General features: G+C 41.9%; 2 protein-coding genes across 5 annotated transcripts in view; one reads left to right on the top strand and one right to left on the bottom strand.

Moving 5' to 3' along the window:
* The window catches only part of OSBPL9 (oxysterol binding protein like 9), a 77,594-nt gene extending 74,967 nt beyond the window's left edge, over positions 1-2,627 (top strand). For all 4 annotated transcript variants that reach the window (XM_056845483.1, XM_056845482.1, XM_056845484.1 and 1 more), the window contains 6 exons: positions 564-627; positions 718-858; positions 1,036-1,114; positions 1,661-1,752; positions 2,168-2,303; positions 2,388-2,627. In XM_056845483.1, the coding sequence (XP_056701461.1) occupies positions 564-627; positions 718-858; positions 1,036-1,114; positions 1,661-1,752; positions 2,168-2,303; positions 2,388-2,462 (587 nt within the window). In that variant the 3' untranslated portion in view covers positions 2,463-2,627. The remainder of the gene's footprint in view (positions 1-563; positions 628-717; positions 859-1,035; positions 1,115-1,660; positions 1,753-2,167; positions 2,304-2,387) is intronic.
* A 4,442-nt stretch (positions 2,628-7,069) lies between these two features.
* Positions 7,070-18,021, bottom strand: part of NRDC (nardilysin convertase) — a 43,555-nt gene continuing 32,603 nt past the window's right edge. The window contains exons 24-31 of the mRNA XM_056844465.1: positions 17,553-17,691; positions 16,704-16,751; positions 15,199-15,251; positions 14,695-14,778; positions 13,859-13,949; positions 11,398-11,514; positions 7,803-7,892; positions 7,070-7,392 (exon numbers count right to left, since the gene is read on the bottom strand). Of these exons, the coding sequence (XP_056700443.1) occupies positions 7,198-7,392; positions 7,803-7,892; positions 11,398-11,514; positions 13,859-13,949; positions 14,695-14,778; positions 15,199-15,251; positions 16,704-16,751; positions 17,553-17,691 (817 nt within the window). The 3' untranslated portion in view covers positions 7,070-7,197. The remainder of the gene's footprint in view (positions 7,393-7,802; positions 7,893-11,397; positions 11,515-13,858; positions 13,950-14,694; positions 14,779-15,198; positions 15,252-16,703; positions 16,752-17,552; positions 17,692-18,021) is intronic.

Here is an 18,021-nt window from a genome sequence, read left to right as displayed (position 1 = left end):
CTTGCCTTGAAAACCCCAAGAGGTCACCATAAATCAGCTGTGACCTGATGGCTAAATAAATAAATAAATTAGGTGTGTTGTGGGAGGAAAGGCTCAGTAGTAGCACATGTTTGGCATGCAGAAGGACCCATGTTCAATCCCTGGTATCTCCAGTTAAAGGATCTGGCAATTGGTGATGTGAAAGACCTGCCTGAGACCATGGAGAGTCACTGCCAGTCTAAGTAGACAGTACTTATTTTGATGAACTGATGGTCTGGTTCAGTATAAGGCCACGTCATTTGTATTTGTTGGGAGTGAGTGCATTCAGTCCTTAGTATTTCCACTTTAAAAGAATAAGATGCTCAGAAAAGTAGCACTGGGGAAGGGACTGTGCCTCAAAAATTTGAAGAGCTCAAAACACTAAGCATGATTGATTCCTCATCAACATACTTGTAGCTTACATCTACAAGATGGCAGACCTATTGTTACTTTTTACTACTTCACCCTTTTGTGGTCTCTGTATTATTCCTTTGTTAAAAAGAAGTGTCTGATTCTTACACTGCCGCCCTGTTCTCTTTTTGCAGGATGTGTGTCATGCCTGGACTATGATGAGCACTACATTCTGACTTTCCCCAATGGTTATGGGAGGCAAGTGAAACTTCATAATTCTCAGCAATTTTGCAAGTGGTGGTAAGCTTCTTTTCACAGCCTTTGAAGTGTCTTCTGTTCCCTTGACAGATCTATTCTCACAGTGCCGTGGATAGAGCTGGGAGGAGAATGCAACATTAGCTGCTCCAAGACAGGCTATAATGCTAGCATAATCTTTCATACAAAGCCTTTCTATGGTGGGAAAAAACACAGAGTTACAGCAGAAATCTTGTAAGTATATTCTGGAGTCTTCCTCAAACACATTCCAAATTATGGCAGAAGATATTACGTATAGGATGGGGGTGATGAAGCAGATGGGGGAAATCTAAAGTTTGGGGCAAATATGTGTTACACGCATCGTTAGGCTAAAATGGTAGTGATGCCCTTAATTTTTTTTCTTTTGATTAGTTCTCCAAATGACAAGAAATCCTTCTGCTCAGTTGAAGGAGAATGGAATGGTGTCATGTATGCAAAATATGCAACTGGGGTAAAGTGCCTTATTTTTTCCCCTTTGGTGAACAGGCTACAGCATGTTAGCTTATTTTAAAAGAAAGTGGTATTGTTGGAGAGCTTTTTTCCTGTGATCACTAAGGCTTCAGCTAAAAGACCTTTAATGAAGAGAATAAACCAACTTTGAGGTCGGTTTGAACATGCTGAAACAGACTTTATAACTGCTGTGAAACAGCTTGTACTGCTGAAGTGGGGGGAGCTGTTCCTGTTGTGTGTGTAAAGTGCCATCAAGTCACAGCTGGCTTATGGCGACCCCAGCAAGGGGCTTCCAAGGCAAGTAAGCAGAGTTGATTTGCCATTGCCTTCTTCTGAAGAGTCTTCCCTGGAGGTCTCCCTTCCAAGTACCAACCTTACTTAGTTTCTGAGATCTGACGAGATTGGGCTAATACGATGCTGCCTTCCCTCCCTCTGTTCATATTGGGCTGCACTAAATTTACTTTAGGGAAGTCTTGGAGTAAGGAAAAGTATTGTCACCAATCATAACTAAATCAAGAATAAATGTAAAATGTCTTTCTTCCTTTAGGAGAATGTAATCTTTATCGATACCAAGAAGATGCCTATCATTAAGAAGAAAGTAAGAAAGCTTGAAGATCAAGAAGAATATGAATCCCGCTGGTAAGAACTTAAAGCTCTTTTTTCTGGCTGTTCCACTAACTTAGCTTTCTTTCCTTAACAAACCTCAACAATCCACTTGTATTGTGTTAGAATTTGCTGCGTAGAATCATAATGGGGCATACACGTTCATTGTATTTCACAATGTCTCCCTACACTTAATATCTTTATTTTATATATGAACTATTGCAGTACATGAACAGTAAACATGAGGTGAACCAGTCTTTTTCACTTGCTAGGATGTTGGAAACATCAAGAACCGACTCGGCAAACTAACTACCTTTGATCTGCATCTTTATTGGCTGAGCCATTTTTTAACTTGGTTGGATAAGAGTAGTCAAGTCACAGTATGAGCCTGTAGCTTCTTGTAACATAATTTTTTCCTGCCATTTTGACTAAATTAAATTTTTCCCTCTAGCCTATGGAAAGATGTAACTTACAACTTAAAAATCAGAGACATCGATACAGCTACTGAAGCTAAACATAGGCTTGAAGAAAGACAAAGAGCTGAAGCCCGAGCCAGGAAAGAGAAAGAAATTCCATGGGAGACCAGGGTAAGACTTTTAATAAAACAAACAATTCCTTTTCTTTGCAACTCCTCTTGTTACTGTGACATTGAGTGCACTTTTCTCTTACAGCTATTCCATGAAGACGGAGAATGCTGGGTTTATGACGAACCACTACTCAAGCGACTTGCTGCCAGTAAATATTAAAAGGGGCCATGCCTATGAAGTTCAAGCCTTGACTTAGTGGTGGTAGTTGTAACTTCCAAGTACTCTTCTTTTTGGAGGGCCTGTCTTCTCCAGTTACAGTTGTTCCTCTCTCAGGGATACTGGATTTACTGATGCAGCGAACAATTAAAACAGGAAGAGCCTTGACTGTGTAGCAGTAATTTATATTGGCCTTTCCTGTCTGACCTCCCCTGCTTTTAGGAGAATTAATAAAACCTGGGCTTTGAGCCCCATCATGTTCATCCTAACAACCGCTGTAAAGGTGCAACAGGGCATTGGATTCCAGATACATATGACTCTGGCATACTCCATAATAATTTCATTTCATTAGAGCCAGTTTATTTCTATGTATATATGAAATTTGTTCTGGCATATTAGAACATGCTATGTGCTAATTACCAACTACTATTTTACACACAAAAAATCCTTTTGGCATTTTAGTGTTTCCCTAAAATAACTTGGGTATTTTTAGAGACTCAAATGTAAATGTTAGGTAAACATTTGGTTCTAGCTGGTGCATCTATAATGCTTCATAAAATAATTTTCAAATGTATGCATTGTTTTATTTCATAGTAAACATTTTATACCAAGAATGCTTTGACACAATAGTCCATCAACACTAAGATGATATTTATTCTGGTATTTATTCTGCTAAATAGGGAGAATCCTGATTTGATAGCTAAGACCATTTGCTTCCATGGCATAAAGGAGCAAAAAGAAACCTCTGGTCTCACAGCATTTCAATGCAACCTTCTAAACTCCACTATTTTTTTAAAAAGCTACAGTACAGTGTAGGTGATATTAATACCTGCAGGAACTCACAGATTGTCACACAGAGAGAAAGCATTAATTCTTACATCAATCCTGTTCTATTTTATTGGAACTGTTAATTTTCTAGTAATGTGTGTGTTAAGTGCCATCAAGTTGCTTCTGATTTATGGAAAGCCTATGAATCAATGTTCTCCAAAGCCAGCTTTTTGCTCTCTGACTTTTTCTCCTTGTTAGTCTTATGGTGATACCAAAATCTTGCTAATGGACAGTAATCCAAAAAACTTCACATTATGTACTTAATTTAACCTATTTTGCCTAGAGCCTGTGGTCTCTTAGAAATGTGACAAATGCCAAGCTCTGATGTTTCCTAACATTTCTATTCCTACAAATTTAAGGAATTGTACAGTAAGCTTAATCACTGGTTTTGCTCATAGGGAAGAACAAGTGAGGACCTGCAGGAGGCATCTCATTCCTCCCCCCCACGCACACACTATTTCTTTTCCTGAAAGCCCCCACCCGTAGTTTCTCCCCTTTTCCTGCTTCCTTCTGTCCTTCTAGGGCTGCCAACCTCCAAGTAGGGCTGGGAATTACAACAGATTTCCCAACTACAGAGATCAGTTCCTCCTTAGGGTTATAGTTCCAGGTTGGGAAATTCCTGGAGATTTGGGGGTGGAGCCTTGAGAGGGCTATGTTTGGGGAAGGGAAGCAACCTCAACAGGGTATAATGCCAAAGAGCACCCTCCAAATCAGCCATTTTCTGAAGGGGAACCGATCTCTGTCAGCTGAAGAGCAGCTGTAATTCTGGGTGATCTCCTGCCCCCACCTGGAGGCTGGCAACCCTGGTTCCCATGGAGGAAATGGCTGCTTTAGAGCAGGGGTAGGGAACGTCAGGCCCGGGGGCCGTATAAGGCTTGCGAAATCATTTGGTCTGGCCCTTCATGGGTCCTGGCAGATCTCTAGCTCAGAAGGATCTAAGACTAATGATCCACACCCTCCCGTGGACAGGAATAGCCTCTATTCAAGGCAGATGAGTTTGTTTTGCCAAGAAAAGGAACCTTCTTTCCTCCTTATAGAAGTCATTAGCTATGGAGCTGCTAGGACCGCCCAAGAAACTGTGTTAACCCTTTCCCACCCAGGCTGTGGAGAAACGTATTCCCTCTGTACTACAAGAGGGCTGGGGGTGGAAGTGGCGACAATGGAGGGGCTAAAGGGGGCCGAACCAGAATGCGCAGGGGCGAGTTCTTAGCCAGTGTGTCCTCATTTAATTCCTGCAGGCGGAGGTAGCAGGAGCCAGCTGTAGAATCTAGCCCCGACCATGCAGAGCAGGAGCAACTCCAGCGTGTAGCTGGACAGCTACGCCCAGCTAGTGCAACAGACCATCCTGCGCCACCAGGTGGGCGAGTGCGCCACTGGTGGGGAATCATCTGGTACAGCTGCCAGCTTGGTCGGTACCCCCTCTAAGTCCTGCAAAAGATGCATAGGGCGGGGAACTGCCAGATCTGGGCTCCTTTGGCTACAAGCCCTGAGCAGCTTGTTGCTCACTCCATCTTGTGTTTGCTGCCCTGCCTGAATCTCTTGGGCCCATCTGGGGACGGCAGAGCTCAAAAGCGAGTCTCTCTATGTAGCAGACACTCAGAGCCATCTCTGGCAGTGCCTCTTGGCTAAATGTTTGACCAAATATAGCAGGCTAATTTTTAAGTTGATAATTTTGTATGGCCCGCAAATGATGTTATAAATAGCCTAATGGCCCTTGGCAGAAAAAAGGTTCCCCGACCCTGCTTTAGAGGATAGTGTCTATGGCATTAATACTTCTCTGAGGAACCCCAGGCTACACCCCAAAATTTCTAGGAATTTCCTAACCTAGAGTTGGCAACCCTACCTTCTTCCCACCCAACAGCCAACCTGCCTTTGGCTCCGCCCCCCAGCAGCTTCTACCTAGGGAAACTATGGCCCAGTTGTGTGGCGCCGGCCACTGGGCCAGCACATTTGTATGGTAGGGAACCTTCAAGGATTGGGGGGGGGGGCACTTCACTTTTCTCTGTATGCTCCTCCTCCCCCTGGCAACCTCCATATTCTCTTCCCTGCCCCATTCTCACCGTCTCAGCCATTCACCAACCCATCTGATAGCTGAAGAGGGGAGGCAGATAAATGTATTATTTATTTAGTTTATATTCCATCTTTCTCCACAGTGGGGAGCAAACTAGCTTACATTATTATCTTTTTATCTTTATAGCAACCCTGAGAGATAGGTTAGGCTGAAAATATGTGACTGGTCCAAAATCACCTAGTGAGCTTTCAGAGCAAGATGGGAATTTGAACCTGGTTCTCCTAGACCCTATTCTGACTGTCTTTCATAAGGTGGCTGCTGTTGAAGAGTAGCAGCTAGGCCTAGTTGAGTCATGCAAGTCAGGTGGTATCAAATCACCCAGAGGTTTCTTTCAAGGCTAAGGCTGCCGATCTCCCAGACTTACAACTTCAGATGAGAGAGATCTGTCCTTCTGAAGAAAACAACTGTTTTGGAGGGTGGACTCTATGGCATCATAGCCAGCTCCCAGAACCCTGCCTTCCGCCACAGAAACTTCAGGAATTTACCAACCTGAAGCTGGAAACCCTAGGACTCAGGCCTGACCCAATGAGTCCTCCCTCAAGGGCCAAAATAGGCCTGGAAATAACCCTGCCCCTCCCCCTGCCTTTTTACTAACAAAACTAAGCATGCTGTGGTTGCCTAGCAACAGCCACTACTTTAGTCATTTTCACTTAAAAAAACCCCAATGTTTTTTTGTTTCCCACATTCATACTTTTCTGCAAACCTTGGACATTTTTCAGGTTTGTAGAAAAATTTGTCTTGCTCTTTCACAGCGCCTATCACCGGATTTAAGTATCCTCAGATTTGGTCGACTTTGTTATTAATATGTAACAGACTCAACAGCTGATGTATGCTGAGAGAGCTGTCCGGTGAAAGCTGATTAGGACTCCCCCTTGCAAACCTGATCCCAGATTTTGTTCATTGTTACTTGACTTTGTAGAATGATTGACAGTATGCTGATTGCCCAGATTCTTCTCCAAGCAAAAGAGTAAAAGGCTGCAGAAAAAGTGAAACACATGCTTGTTGTGCTTTTAAAGGGAAGCTGGTAGCTGTGAATTTCAGTGGAAGGTCTTTTGAAAGTGACACTCAAATCCACATTTGAATACCTGCTCTAGTGAATAAAACCATGTGGGGCTCAAAGCTACAAATAGCTATAATGTGAGGGCCAAAGGAATTTAAGACATAGACTTCTTTTCTAGAGCCTCTCTATACTGTAAGATGTTCCTTTATAACAACCTATACACAAAAAGATGAACAACGCTTTATTTAACATAATACCTCTTGGAGCATTTATACTGAACTTCGTCATGCAGATGATTCCTGTGAGAATCTCAGGCATACTTTCTATCTGTAATGTTCTCAGCTCTTAACTATTACATATAGACTCTTCATAATTTTTTTTTAGTCCAATAGCATTTTCTGGAGAGTAGTTAAGATAAAGTTTAAAAAGCTGTCTTTATCTACAATGACACACATGAATAAGCGGAGACGTGCATATCCAAGATAGTCTTGTCCATACATATATCCACCCCAGTCAGGTTGCTGGGAGATTGTCCTTTCTTATGCAGCTTTTTAATCCTCCACTGTTGCATCTTTCTATTATTCACCAAGAAACACTCCTGCTTATGCATATCTCGCTTCTTCAAAAAGATGCTTGTGTTTGATGATATTTAATGTAGCAGGTATTTAGTTACATATTTTTCAGAAAGCACGGTAAATTAGATCCTTTATAGTAAAACAAACCCAGATCAACATCACTTAAGGCAGTAGTTAGTTTTTTTAAAAGTGTTTTGCTGAACCACTCCAAGTATGCTGTAGTGAAGCGAAGCTGTACTACACCTACTTTGGCAGTCTGAGAAGTTACTTTAATATCTTATGGTATGGAAGAACATTGAGAGATGATGTGTACATTCTGATGTCCTTGATACAAGTGACATCAGTCAAAGAAGAAGAATCCAAGAAAGTAAGCTGAGGTATTTCACTGCATGAGGGACTGTGAACATTTGAGGGGGGTGAAGTGTCTGTATCTCCTTCATGTTTTCCATATCCAACCACCTGCAATGACAAAACATCAAAGTCACCAAGATGTAACCTTTGCAATAAATTGTTAACTGCCTTTACCACCCACCTTCACAGCATTAGTCATCCCAAATCCATAACCTAAGTCATGATATAGCTTAATACTGCTAATGGATTCTTCCCTACCGCATTGAACATACAAAGCCTTTCCCCCCCTTTAACAGTGCAATCCTAAGAAGAGTTACATCCTTCTAAGCTCATTAATTTAGAAGAGTAGAACTCTGCTTAGGATAGTAGTATAAGGCATTAAGTGATATTAGCTGTAATTGTCAGACCAGCATATTTCTGTAATAGAGGAACACTGAAACACTAAAAGATCACTGAAATCAACATAGAAATTGAAGCTGAAAATCTTTCAAAAAGGTACGTCTTCCACAAATACTCACATGTACACTCAGTACTTTCTTATCTTTGCTTCTGTGTACTTGGAACCAATCAACTAGTTCTGATTGAGAAAGGGATTTTAGAGCTTCAATCTAAAAACAAAAGTATTATTTAGCAGCTGAAAATTCACAGGAAAGTAATATGGGAATCAACTCCCAAACCATTTCCTCCCCTTAATGTATAAGCTATGAGAATGATTAGTTTGACTTCAAATAATATCACTTGCATCAATAGCCCTATTAAAATATATGTTTCTGAGAATAGCACAAAGGTTTTCTCAACAGTTTGCCAAAGGGAACAACTATAGCGCCAATGGGAATTTGTCTTAGATGAACCCCTGAACTGGAATTAGAGTTGCCTATGAGAAGTTGAGTGATCTACAGAAGGTTGTACAGACTCCACAAAAAATTATGAGATGAGACCAGTCAGAAAATCATACCAGGGATAAGCAATAGAATCCCACGGCTTGAAACAGATTATATTTACTAACTGACAGTTTCATAACCCACTAGTAGGCTAGAACAGCAACAGCACTTTTGGTAACCAATATGCCCTTTATTTCAGATACTGACAGTAATAAGACTTGTAACAACCTGGCATGCAAAATTTCTCAACTTCTCCTTCCCCCAGGGCAAATATAGGCTATGTTAAATCCATATAGATTAATTTCTTAATTTTAAGCAAAAGGCAAGAATTGGTAGGTGGGATTAAGGTGGTGGGGAATTTGGGAGGAAGTGACCATGTCTTCCTAGAATTCCTTTTGCTGTGGGGGACCAAGGGAGTTTGTAGCCAGACGTGTCTGTTAGATTTTGGTAGGGCAGACTTTAATGAAGCATGATGAGAGTCATTCCATGAGCAAGAATGCTGGAAGGGAAAACAGCAAGTGAAGGGTGGGCTGTCCTAAAACAAGAGCTCTTGCAAGCGCAAGCCATCACTATTCCAACATTTGTCAGGGATGCTTTATGCTAATCCTGCATTGAACAGGGGATTGGACTAGACAGCCTGTATGGTCCCTTCCAATTCTATGTTGTGTGTGTGTGTTAAGTGCCATCAAGTCGCTTCCGACTCATGGCGACCCTATGAATGAAAGTCCTCCAAAGTGTCCTATCTTTGACAGCCCTGCTCAGATCTTGCAAATTGAAGGCGGTGGCTTCCTTTATTGAGTCAATCCACCTCTTGTTGGGTCTTCCTCTTTTCCTGCTGCCCTCAACTTTTCCTAGCATGACTGTCTTTTCCAGTGACACTTGTCATCTCATGACGTGACCAAATTACGACAGCCTCAGTTTAGTCATTTTAGCTTCTAGGGTCAGTTCAGGCTTGATTTGATCTATAACCCACTGATTTGTTTTTTTGGCAGTCCACGGAATCCGTAACACTCTCCTCCAACACCACATTTCAAAGGAATCTATTTTCTTCCTATCAGCTTTCTTCACTGTCCAGCTTTGACACCCATACATAGTAATAGGGAATACGATGGCATGCATTAATCTAGTCTTGGTGGCCAGTGACACATCCTTACAGTTCAAAATCTTTTCTAGCTCCTTCATGGCTTCCCTTCCCAGTGTCAATCTCCTGATTTCTTGGCTGCAGTCTCCCTTTTGGTTGATGGTGGAGCCAAGGAATAGAAAGTCTTCAACAATTACAATTTCCTCATTGTCAACCTTAAAGTTGTGTAATTCTCCTGTAGTCATTACTTTTGTTTTCTTGATGTTCAGCTGTAGTCCTGCTTTGGCACTTTCTCTTTTTACTTTCAGCAGTAGTCGTTTCAAATCTTCACTATTTTCTGCCAATAATGTAGTGTCATCAGAATATCTCAAATTATTAATGTTCCTCCCTCCAATTTTCACTCCACCTTCATCTAAATCTAATCCAGCTTTCCTAATTATATGTTCTGCATATAGATTGAAGAGATAGGGAGATAAAATACATCCTTGTCTGACACCTTTGCCAATTGGAAACCATTCCGTTTCTCCATATTCTGTTCTAACTGTGGCCTCTTGTCCAGAGTACAGGTTGCGCATTAAAACGATCAGCTGTAGTGGCACACCCATTTCCTTTAAAACCAGCCATAGCTTTTCATGATCCACACAGTCAAAAGCTTTGCTGTAATCTATGAAACACAAGCTGATTTTCTTCTGAAATTCTCTCGTACGCTCCAGTAACCAGCGTATATTTGCAATGGGATCTCTAGTGCCTCTTCCTTTTCTGAAACCAGCTTGAACATCAGGCATTTCTCATTCCATATATGGTAACAGCCTTTGCTGTAAATTTTTGAGCATCACTTTACTTGCATGAGAAATTAATGCGATGGTCCGATAGTTGCTGCAATCTTTGATGTCTCCTATGTTACTTAACCAAACCTAAACTTCACTTTCAGAGTACATTCAACTGACAGGTTTCTGTTCAGCGAGGAAGGGGTGTTCCTATTTATTATATTTGTAATTTACTTTGAGTCTCAGCAAGGAAGGCAGGCTATAAGTGAAGTAAATAAAATAAATTTAATGTGGGCATGCCAACCAGTGAGACAGACACTGTGATTTAGGGGTTAAGAGTGTCTGACTAAAATCTGGGAGGCTCATGTTTGAATCCCTACTCTGGCATGGAAGCTTGCTCATTGACCGCAGGCCAGCTGCGCACTCTCCCTAACTTACCTCTCAGAGATATGAGAATAAAATGATGGAGAAGAGAATGATTTAATCCACTTTGGGTCCCCTTTGTAGAGAAATGCAGGATATAAATGAAGTAAAATACAAATAAATACATCGGTAATTCCTAAATCATGTTCTGCCCTTGCAAGAGCACCATTTAGCCATTTGAGCTTTGCTTGTTAATGAAAATGTAATTTCATTAGCCGTTTTAGCTGTATACTTAAATTAGGCTCTTGGGTGGGCAGTATGACAAGGATTGATTTATGGCACACAGACAATTTTTGGACTAATAGTTTCTTTGGTGTAAGAGGTATGTACTCTAAAAGTTAGGTTAGGAGCAGATTAATCTTAATCTATAAACACATCATTTTTCCTTATAGATCTGATGTAGCCTATATGGGACAGTAGATGGGATGTGTACTGTATTTTTTGTTCTCTTATCATACTTAGAAAGAATGTTGATTATCATTTTGTTCCTTTACCCATCTACCCTAGTTAAAGAGTAACAGAAATTAGCAATATACAGTTTCTAGGGGCCCACATTTTATATTTCTAGAGCAGAGGTCCCCAACCTTTTTGAGGCTGTGGGCACATTTGGAATTTTGACACAGCCACAAAATAGCTGTCACAAAATGGTTGCTGCAAGAGGTTGAGTCAGCCACAAAATGGCTGCCATAGCTTACCTTCAGTCACACAGTGAAGATCCTTTTGTTGTTGTGGCAGTTACTGCCAAGGGAACAATTTTTAAAATCTGCACAACTAATCAAATCTCCAATGGCCAAGCTGGGCGAAAGCCTAACCTGGCCCTGTCCACTTTTTAGAAACACTTGGTGGGCATCATGGCACCCATGGGCACCATGTCAGGGGCCTCTGCTCTACAGCTTCTGAGATTTTAAGACTTAAAACTCATAGGGCACAGAATTCTGTGTTACTGCTTCTACATTCTTACCTCCTGGACTAGTCTGTCAAACAGATATTGCTGAGTTATCACTTCTGCCCAGTTCCTATGTACCTCCTCACCCAGATGGGAATCTTCACATTCTTTTAATTTAATAAGAGCTGTGACCTGAGGAGAGAAAATATATTTTTGTCACTGTCAGTGAGTTACTTCACTCATAATATGAAACCACAGCTAGAGACTACATAAGCATGTCTGTGGAGCTTATGTACCTACTGGAACAAATTATAGACCACTCAAGGGGAGGTTACCCTGGATTTGATCCTGAGTGGTGCTCAGGACCTAATGTGACATGTAAGCTCTGTTATATCAGTTGGAAACAGTGGCCGTTAACGCATGACCGATTTGGTCTGCTTCTCCCCTCTAATGTAGCGGTTTTCCAGTGGTCACACGCATGCCGTCCCCGCTCTGCGGATCAAATCTACCACGAGCGCTATTTACTTGCGTGTTTTCCAAGACCTGTCCTATCGCGAAATACAGATCACAATCAAGATAAATCCGGTTGTTTCGTCATGCGTGAGCTCCCGGGTCGATATTCCATTAGTCCTTGCCGCCCAAGACTGCGTGTGTGCGTGCCAGCGTGTGCTTGATAATCACCCAGCCAAACGCAACCGGGAGTGATTTTTTTAATTAGCACCTGGCAGCCCTAAAGAGGGTGTTTGTGTGGGAAATTCCCCGCCAGATGCGACCGGATAACTAGAGGGCCAAAGGGGGGGGGGGGCTCCTCCAGTAGATCAGCCACCCGCTGACACCAGGCCCCGTGTGCGCCGAGGCCGCGCCTCTCCCTCACAGGCTCACTCCTCTCAGTGGCTCAAAACCACCCCTCCCCGGCCAGGAAAGCGAGAAGGCGACACCGGTAAGCCTGATGAGACGGCCCAAGTGTCTGCTCAGCTGGCCGGCGGACTCAGCGTTCCCCGCTCTAACCGCGCCTGCCCTGAGCTTCTGAGCCTCCTGCCGCCTCAAAAACGGAGACAGCGGAGCTGCGGGCCTGAGAGCTCTGCTTTTTGCTGCAGAGCAGGAGGGCAGGAGAAAAACTAATGTCCTGAAGTGAGTTGTGTTGGTATACCGGCATATCATTCTAGGGGGGGGGGGGAAGGAAGACGCCAAGCACGCACAATCGCGTGACTGTGGTGTAATGACATTGGTAGCGACGGAGCACTCCCCGAACATCCCACGTTATCCCATGTCCCAAACGCAGGGAGCATCGGGTGGTGCACATAGTATGGGATGGGAGACGGACGTGCGTTCACTTTTATGATCCCAGATTAAAATAGTGTGAGATGAGAGAGATTAACCGGTGACATCTTGCCCATGCGTTAATGGCCAGTGACTCCGGTGCTATTAAGATGGAAATATTTCCCTAAAGCCCAACATGCTGACATTTAACTTCAGAAGAGAAAACTTCTCCAAAATGAAGGAATTCGCAGGAAGAAGCTTAAGGGGAGAGTAAAGGAGGGCCAAATTTTACTGGAAGCCTCTAAATTATTTAAATCCACAATAATTGCAACTCAAATAGAAAGTGGAGCTCTTGGAAGCTTAAGTCACCACTTCACTTTACTGACCTTTTCTGCTACCTTCAGTTCTTCCCTGTACTTAACTTGTTCCCAATACACCATCCCTCCCTCCCAATGCCAGTCCTGGCTCACTTCCTCCATTTATACTCTTGTGCAGTATATATGCTTCAGAACAAAAGAGCCAGCTAATAGCGTCCATTATAAGTTTCCCTTATCGTTGTCTGCTATCTACTTGGTTAAGCAACACTACTAAACCTCCATGATCCACAACAACCCTCGGTGCTGCTCCTCAACCCTTTGATGCCCTACGAAGGTTTGCCCCACCACCTCATCTTTTTGCTTCAGCTTGCTGCCACCATAAATATCCTTCAGCCTTTGGCTTGTCTTGCTTGATGAGCTAACTTACATGTTGACCTCATCCAACTCTCCCACATGTTCCCTATCTCCCTACTATTCCCTCCCCTCTCTACACAGAGTTTTATAAATTATGCATGGTGTTGAGAAAAGCAGATGAAAAACTCCACCCTTTCATAATGTTAACGCTTGGGCAACAGATTCAGGATCAAAGTTCTTCTGCACATAACATACTAAATACACCACCTCAAGATGTTATGATGGCAGCGATTAGAATTCATGGATAATAGGTCCATCGCTGGCTATTAGCCACAAGGGCTAAATGCAACTTCATGCTCAGACAGCATCTCCCCATGTATTGACTGGTAATGGAGAAATTTGGTCTGCATATTGAGCTCATAAACCTACAAAGGACCATATAGTTGGCCACCAAGGGAAATGGCACCCTAACAGGGCTGCTCTCATGTACCAACAATCGGACCTTGTGGTATGTACCCATAGCACTCCTCCCTACCAGTTGATCTGCTCACACACTTCTAATAAACTAATAAGGAAAGTATAGTCTTTCTTTTAAATCCCCATACCTGTGTATTGAAAGCTTCCTCTGTCAACTGCTTGAGTTTTTCCTCAAAGCATGAAAGAAATTCTTCTATCTTCCTATCCACTAGTTCAGTGCTGAAAAAAATAACTGAATTACACTCAAACTTTAACTTCTTATTGCTGTAATCATCTAGGGTTTAGAAACAGCAGTTATAAGCCTGTTAGGACAAAGTATTCATGTGTAAAAAAATATTACCTCTGAACACAATTTTATCATAATCAGACATCTAATTTAAAGTAAAAATATAGTATTTGCTCTACAGGAGTAAACTGAGTTGCAGCCTTCAATCTATTAAGTCTCCATGCAATCTAAGAACAGCCCCTCTACCAACAAATTAAATGAACTCACTAATATACCATTTCCAAATCGCCTCTTCTGGTAGTGCAAAGGCTACTATGTACATTACTATTTTGTGCTTGCTCAAAAAGCCAGTTTTTCACACTGATGTACTGAAACAGTACATCTGTCTCCATATATATTGTATCCTGTTTCGTAAGTATTACATAAATACACAAGCAGATACTTACTCTGTAATCCTATGCCGTGTTACTCCAGTCTATTTGACTTCAGTGGAGTAGCTGCATAGGATTGAACTGATGGTGACTTAACTATCAATTTCTTTAGTACTAAACTATTAGGAACCAACTGCTGACTATGAGGCAGGCTACATAGCAGAAAACTCTGGATGCATACTTAGGATGAGTTTGTATTTCCTACTTGGAACATGCTGGATCATCATTGAAGAACCACTGAGTTTACAGGTTCCCGTGATGGAAACACTGACCTTTTCTAATAAAAGTTTTAAAACATGTCACTCACTTGTATTTGGTTGCCTGTGTTGCCACAGTAACAGAGAAGCCAAGAATCCCAGATGTATTTCTGCAAGTTGGATACACATGGTATCTAAAAGTCAAGAGTGGAACCAGAGGTCACATCATAAGCACTGCACTGAAGTACAGAACTAGTTTCATGTTGATGCTATTGGCTAAACATGCCTATTTCAATCTGGATTCTCAGTGGTCTGCTGATATAAAACTAGTCCTTCATCTCCAGGAATGCATCAGCTGAAGATCATGTCTATAGGTATCCTAAACATTCTTTACAGTAGAAAACATTGCTTCCATTTTCCAGATAAGACCAAACAAAAAGCCAAAATCACCTAGCTATTTTGGACTTTCTGAAAGGATAACAAAGGTGGTGATGAAAGAAACTGCTGGTTGTTTCGGCTGCAGCATGTGAATTCCACAAGCGCTTCTCAATAGGGAGCTTCCACATTAAAGGCTACACAGTAGCTTCTAGTAGGGCAGCTGAATGGGAACTTACCCTAAGGTTTGCTTGGTTCGCAGAAAGTCAAAACAAGGTTCTTCCATGTACATCTGAAATTCAGCAGAAATTCAGTCTCTTTGCTTTAGGAGGGAGGGAAGGGTGATTTGATCTTTAACCTGCTGTATCCCCAAAGGCTCAGGGTAAATAACTTATTTGACAAGCAATACTATTTGTTTTTAAAAAGGTAGCGCTTACAAGAACCTGTTAATCGTCAGATATAAAATACTTGCCCGTGTACCCTCCATTACTTTGATCTTTACAATGGCTTAATCCAACACAGTTCGAAAGTCAAGGGAAGCTTTACTGTCAGCTATCCATAAAATATAGCACTGGGCAGAGTATGGTGCATATTCCATATACAGGTTGAGTATCCCTTATCCAAAATGCTTGGGACCAGCATTTCGGATTATTTCGGATTTTGGAATATTTGCATATACATAATGAGATATCTTGGGGATGGGACCCAAGTCTAACCACGAAATTCATCTTATGTTTTATATACACCTTATACACATAACCTGAATGTAATTTTATACAATATTGTAAATAATTTTGTGCATGAAACAAAGTGTGTGTACACTGAACCATCAGAAAGGTGTCACGATCTCACCAGAAGTTTTGGGTTTCAGATATTGGATTTTCAGGTAAGGGATACTCATCCTGTAGTCACACATGCAGGTTAGCACACCACCGTGCATCCTGGTTGTTTCCCTGAAAATCACAGGACTTGATCCAGCAGGAATATTTCTGCTGACAGAAGTAGAGGAAATTTTCACCAGTTTCCCCCTGATGCTGTTCCTGGGGTTGCCTTGTCTCCCAAGAGCACCATTTTTAGGGGGATTTTGGACTGCTGGGAGAAGGGGAGGAAGAAAAGTTTCAACCCAGTCCCTTCCATCAGCAGAGATTTTGCACACACTCTAAACTACAGCTCTCCCTCCCCAATCCCCAACAGAAAACAGGATTCTAGGGTTTGCCAAGCAGATTATATCAAGCTGCGCAAAAGCAAGTTGGAAATACTAGCTGAAGTCAAGGTGTGCATCTATCGCATGCTGGTTTTTACATGACATTTTCACAAATTTCTTCGAGTACAACTGTGCAACATCCCACTGGCACATACTAAATTGGTTGTGGGTAGGAAGAAGAGTTAAAGACCCTTGTTTCAAGGATAATCATTTTGCCATCAAATAAATGAATGTGCACTTATGCAGAAAGCCCCTTAAGATGGGTCTTCAAAAAGGAGGACAGGTACAATTTCTGAATCCTGCACAATGACCGGTTGCTATGCCCAATGCTCCTCGTCACCCTCACTCCCTCATTTCCCGATCATCCATTACCCTAGTGCAATTCACAACCCCCCAGAATATGGTATCCCAGATATTCTTTTATGCACCGCCCATCAGTGTCACTTAACTGAATCTACGTTCAAGTATTTTAATCATTACCATTAAGGCTGTACAGCAAATTAACAAATATACTTTTTTATGAGAGCAATCTGAACTTACCACAAGCAATTCCATGAGAGAATATTCCCTTAAACACCTGGCTCCAGACTAAAGAAGAAAAAAAAGAGTTCATTCATTGCAAAGTCTGTGGATTTGCACTAACAGTTCTAGACACTGAAATTCTTTGCTGAAACTAAACCTGATCTGTGCCATCAAGATACAGCACTTCCAGCCACCCACCTGTACCTGAAAAGAATCAGGATGTGCAGGATGGAAACAGATTAACATGTGATAGCTCTATTACGTGAAGAGATGTTTGCCACTAGATACTGGCTGCTCAGTTAAGAAGAGTTTCTTGAGCCTCAGCCCTCTCTTGAGCTTGCTCTGCAACCAGTTGTCTTGTCCCTTTCATGTGGCTTAAAAGCTGCCATGTGCCTGCATTTTAAAATGACACCTCTCAAGTCAATGCTAGTCTTTTTTCCATCTGGGGTTGGATGGCAGTTTTGTTTAAGGCGAAAAGACCAACCTACATTGTATACAAATGATATACAAAGATCCATGGTTTGGGCTATACTTTTATAAAAAACTGTAGAGTGAATCTAAAAAGTCCTGTCAATTTATTATCCATTTTATAGACAGCAGAATGGTATTGTTTTTCCTGGACTGTACCTCCATGTAGGAGAAAAAAAAGGGAGAGATGCAAACTTGAATGCCCCCTCATGAAAAATAATCCTTCACACACAAAACTGCTATGCTAGGAAAAAGGGTTCAGAGTAATCTTCCCAATCTATCAGCTTTCTATGAGGAATATTTGAAATAACGTCTCCAATTCACACAGGAGAAAACCACTATGAGCAACCAATGCACCATCTCAAATGACAAATATACCTCTCTTTAGACCCACACTACCTGGTAATAGACTGTCACTTCTGAATTTGCATCTCCTTTGTTAAGGGTTTTCACTTTGCACAGCAGGTGAGCACTTGGCAAGTCCATCACTTGGAACTGTACTGGACATGGGTGTACTTGAGGAAGGAACTGCAATTTTCTGAAAGGGGTTCAAAGATCAGAATGTCAGCCACCAACCCACTCCTTAAGCTCTGGGTCCCCAAGCTTTTTGAGCCTGTGGGCATTTCTGGAGTACAAGGTGGAGGGCACAACCATAAAATGGCTGCCATGTGAGGCAGAGCCAGCCACACACCCATAAGAAGTCCAAGTGTAGGAGGGGAAGGGGTGATTTAAAAAAAAATATACTGGGAAAGAAGAGTGAAACAGAGAATAAAACTAACTGATGACAGTTGCTGCTGAAGAAGCATTATTTTAATCAGCACAACCAATCAGATCTCTAATGGCCAATAAGAATTGGCCCCACCCACTT

Source organism: Euleptes europaea, chromosome 2, assembly GCF_029931775.1.
Source record: "Euleptes europaea isolate rEulEur1 chromosome 2, rEulEur1.hap1, whole genome shotgun sequence".
Lineage (NCBI taxonomy): Eukaryota > Metazoa > Chordata > Lepidosauria > Squamata > Sphaerodactylidae > Euleptes > Euleptes europaea.
The sequence above is the reverse complement of the archived record's forward strand: the minus strand, read 5'-3'. Positions and strand labels throughout refer to the sequence as shown.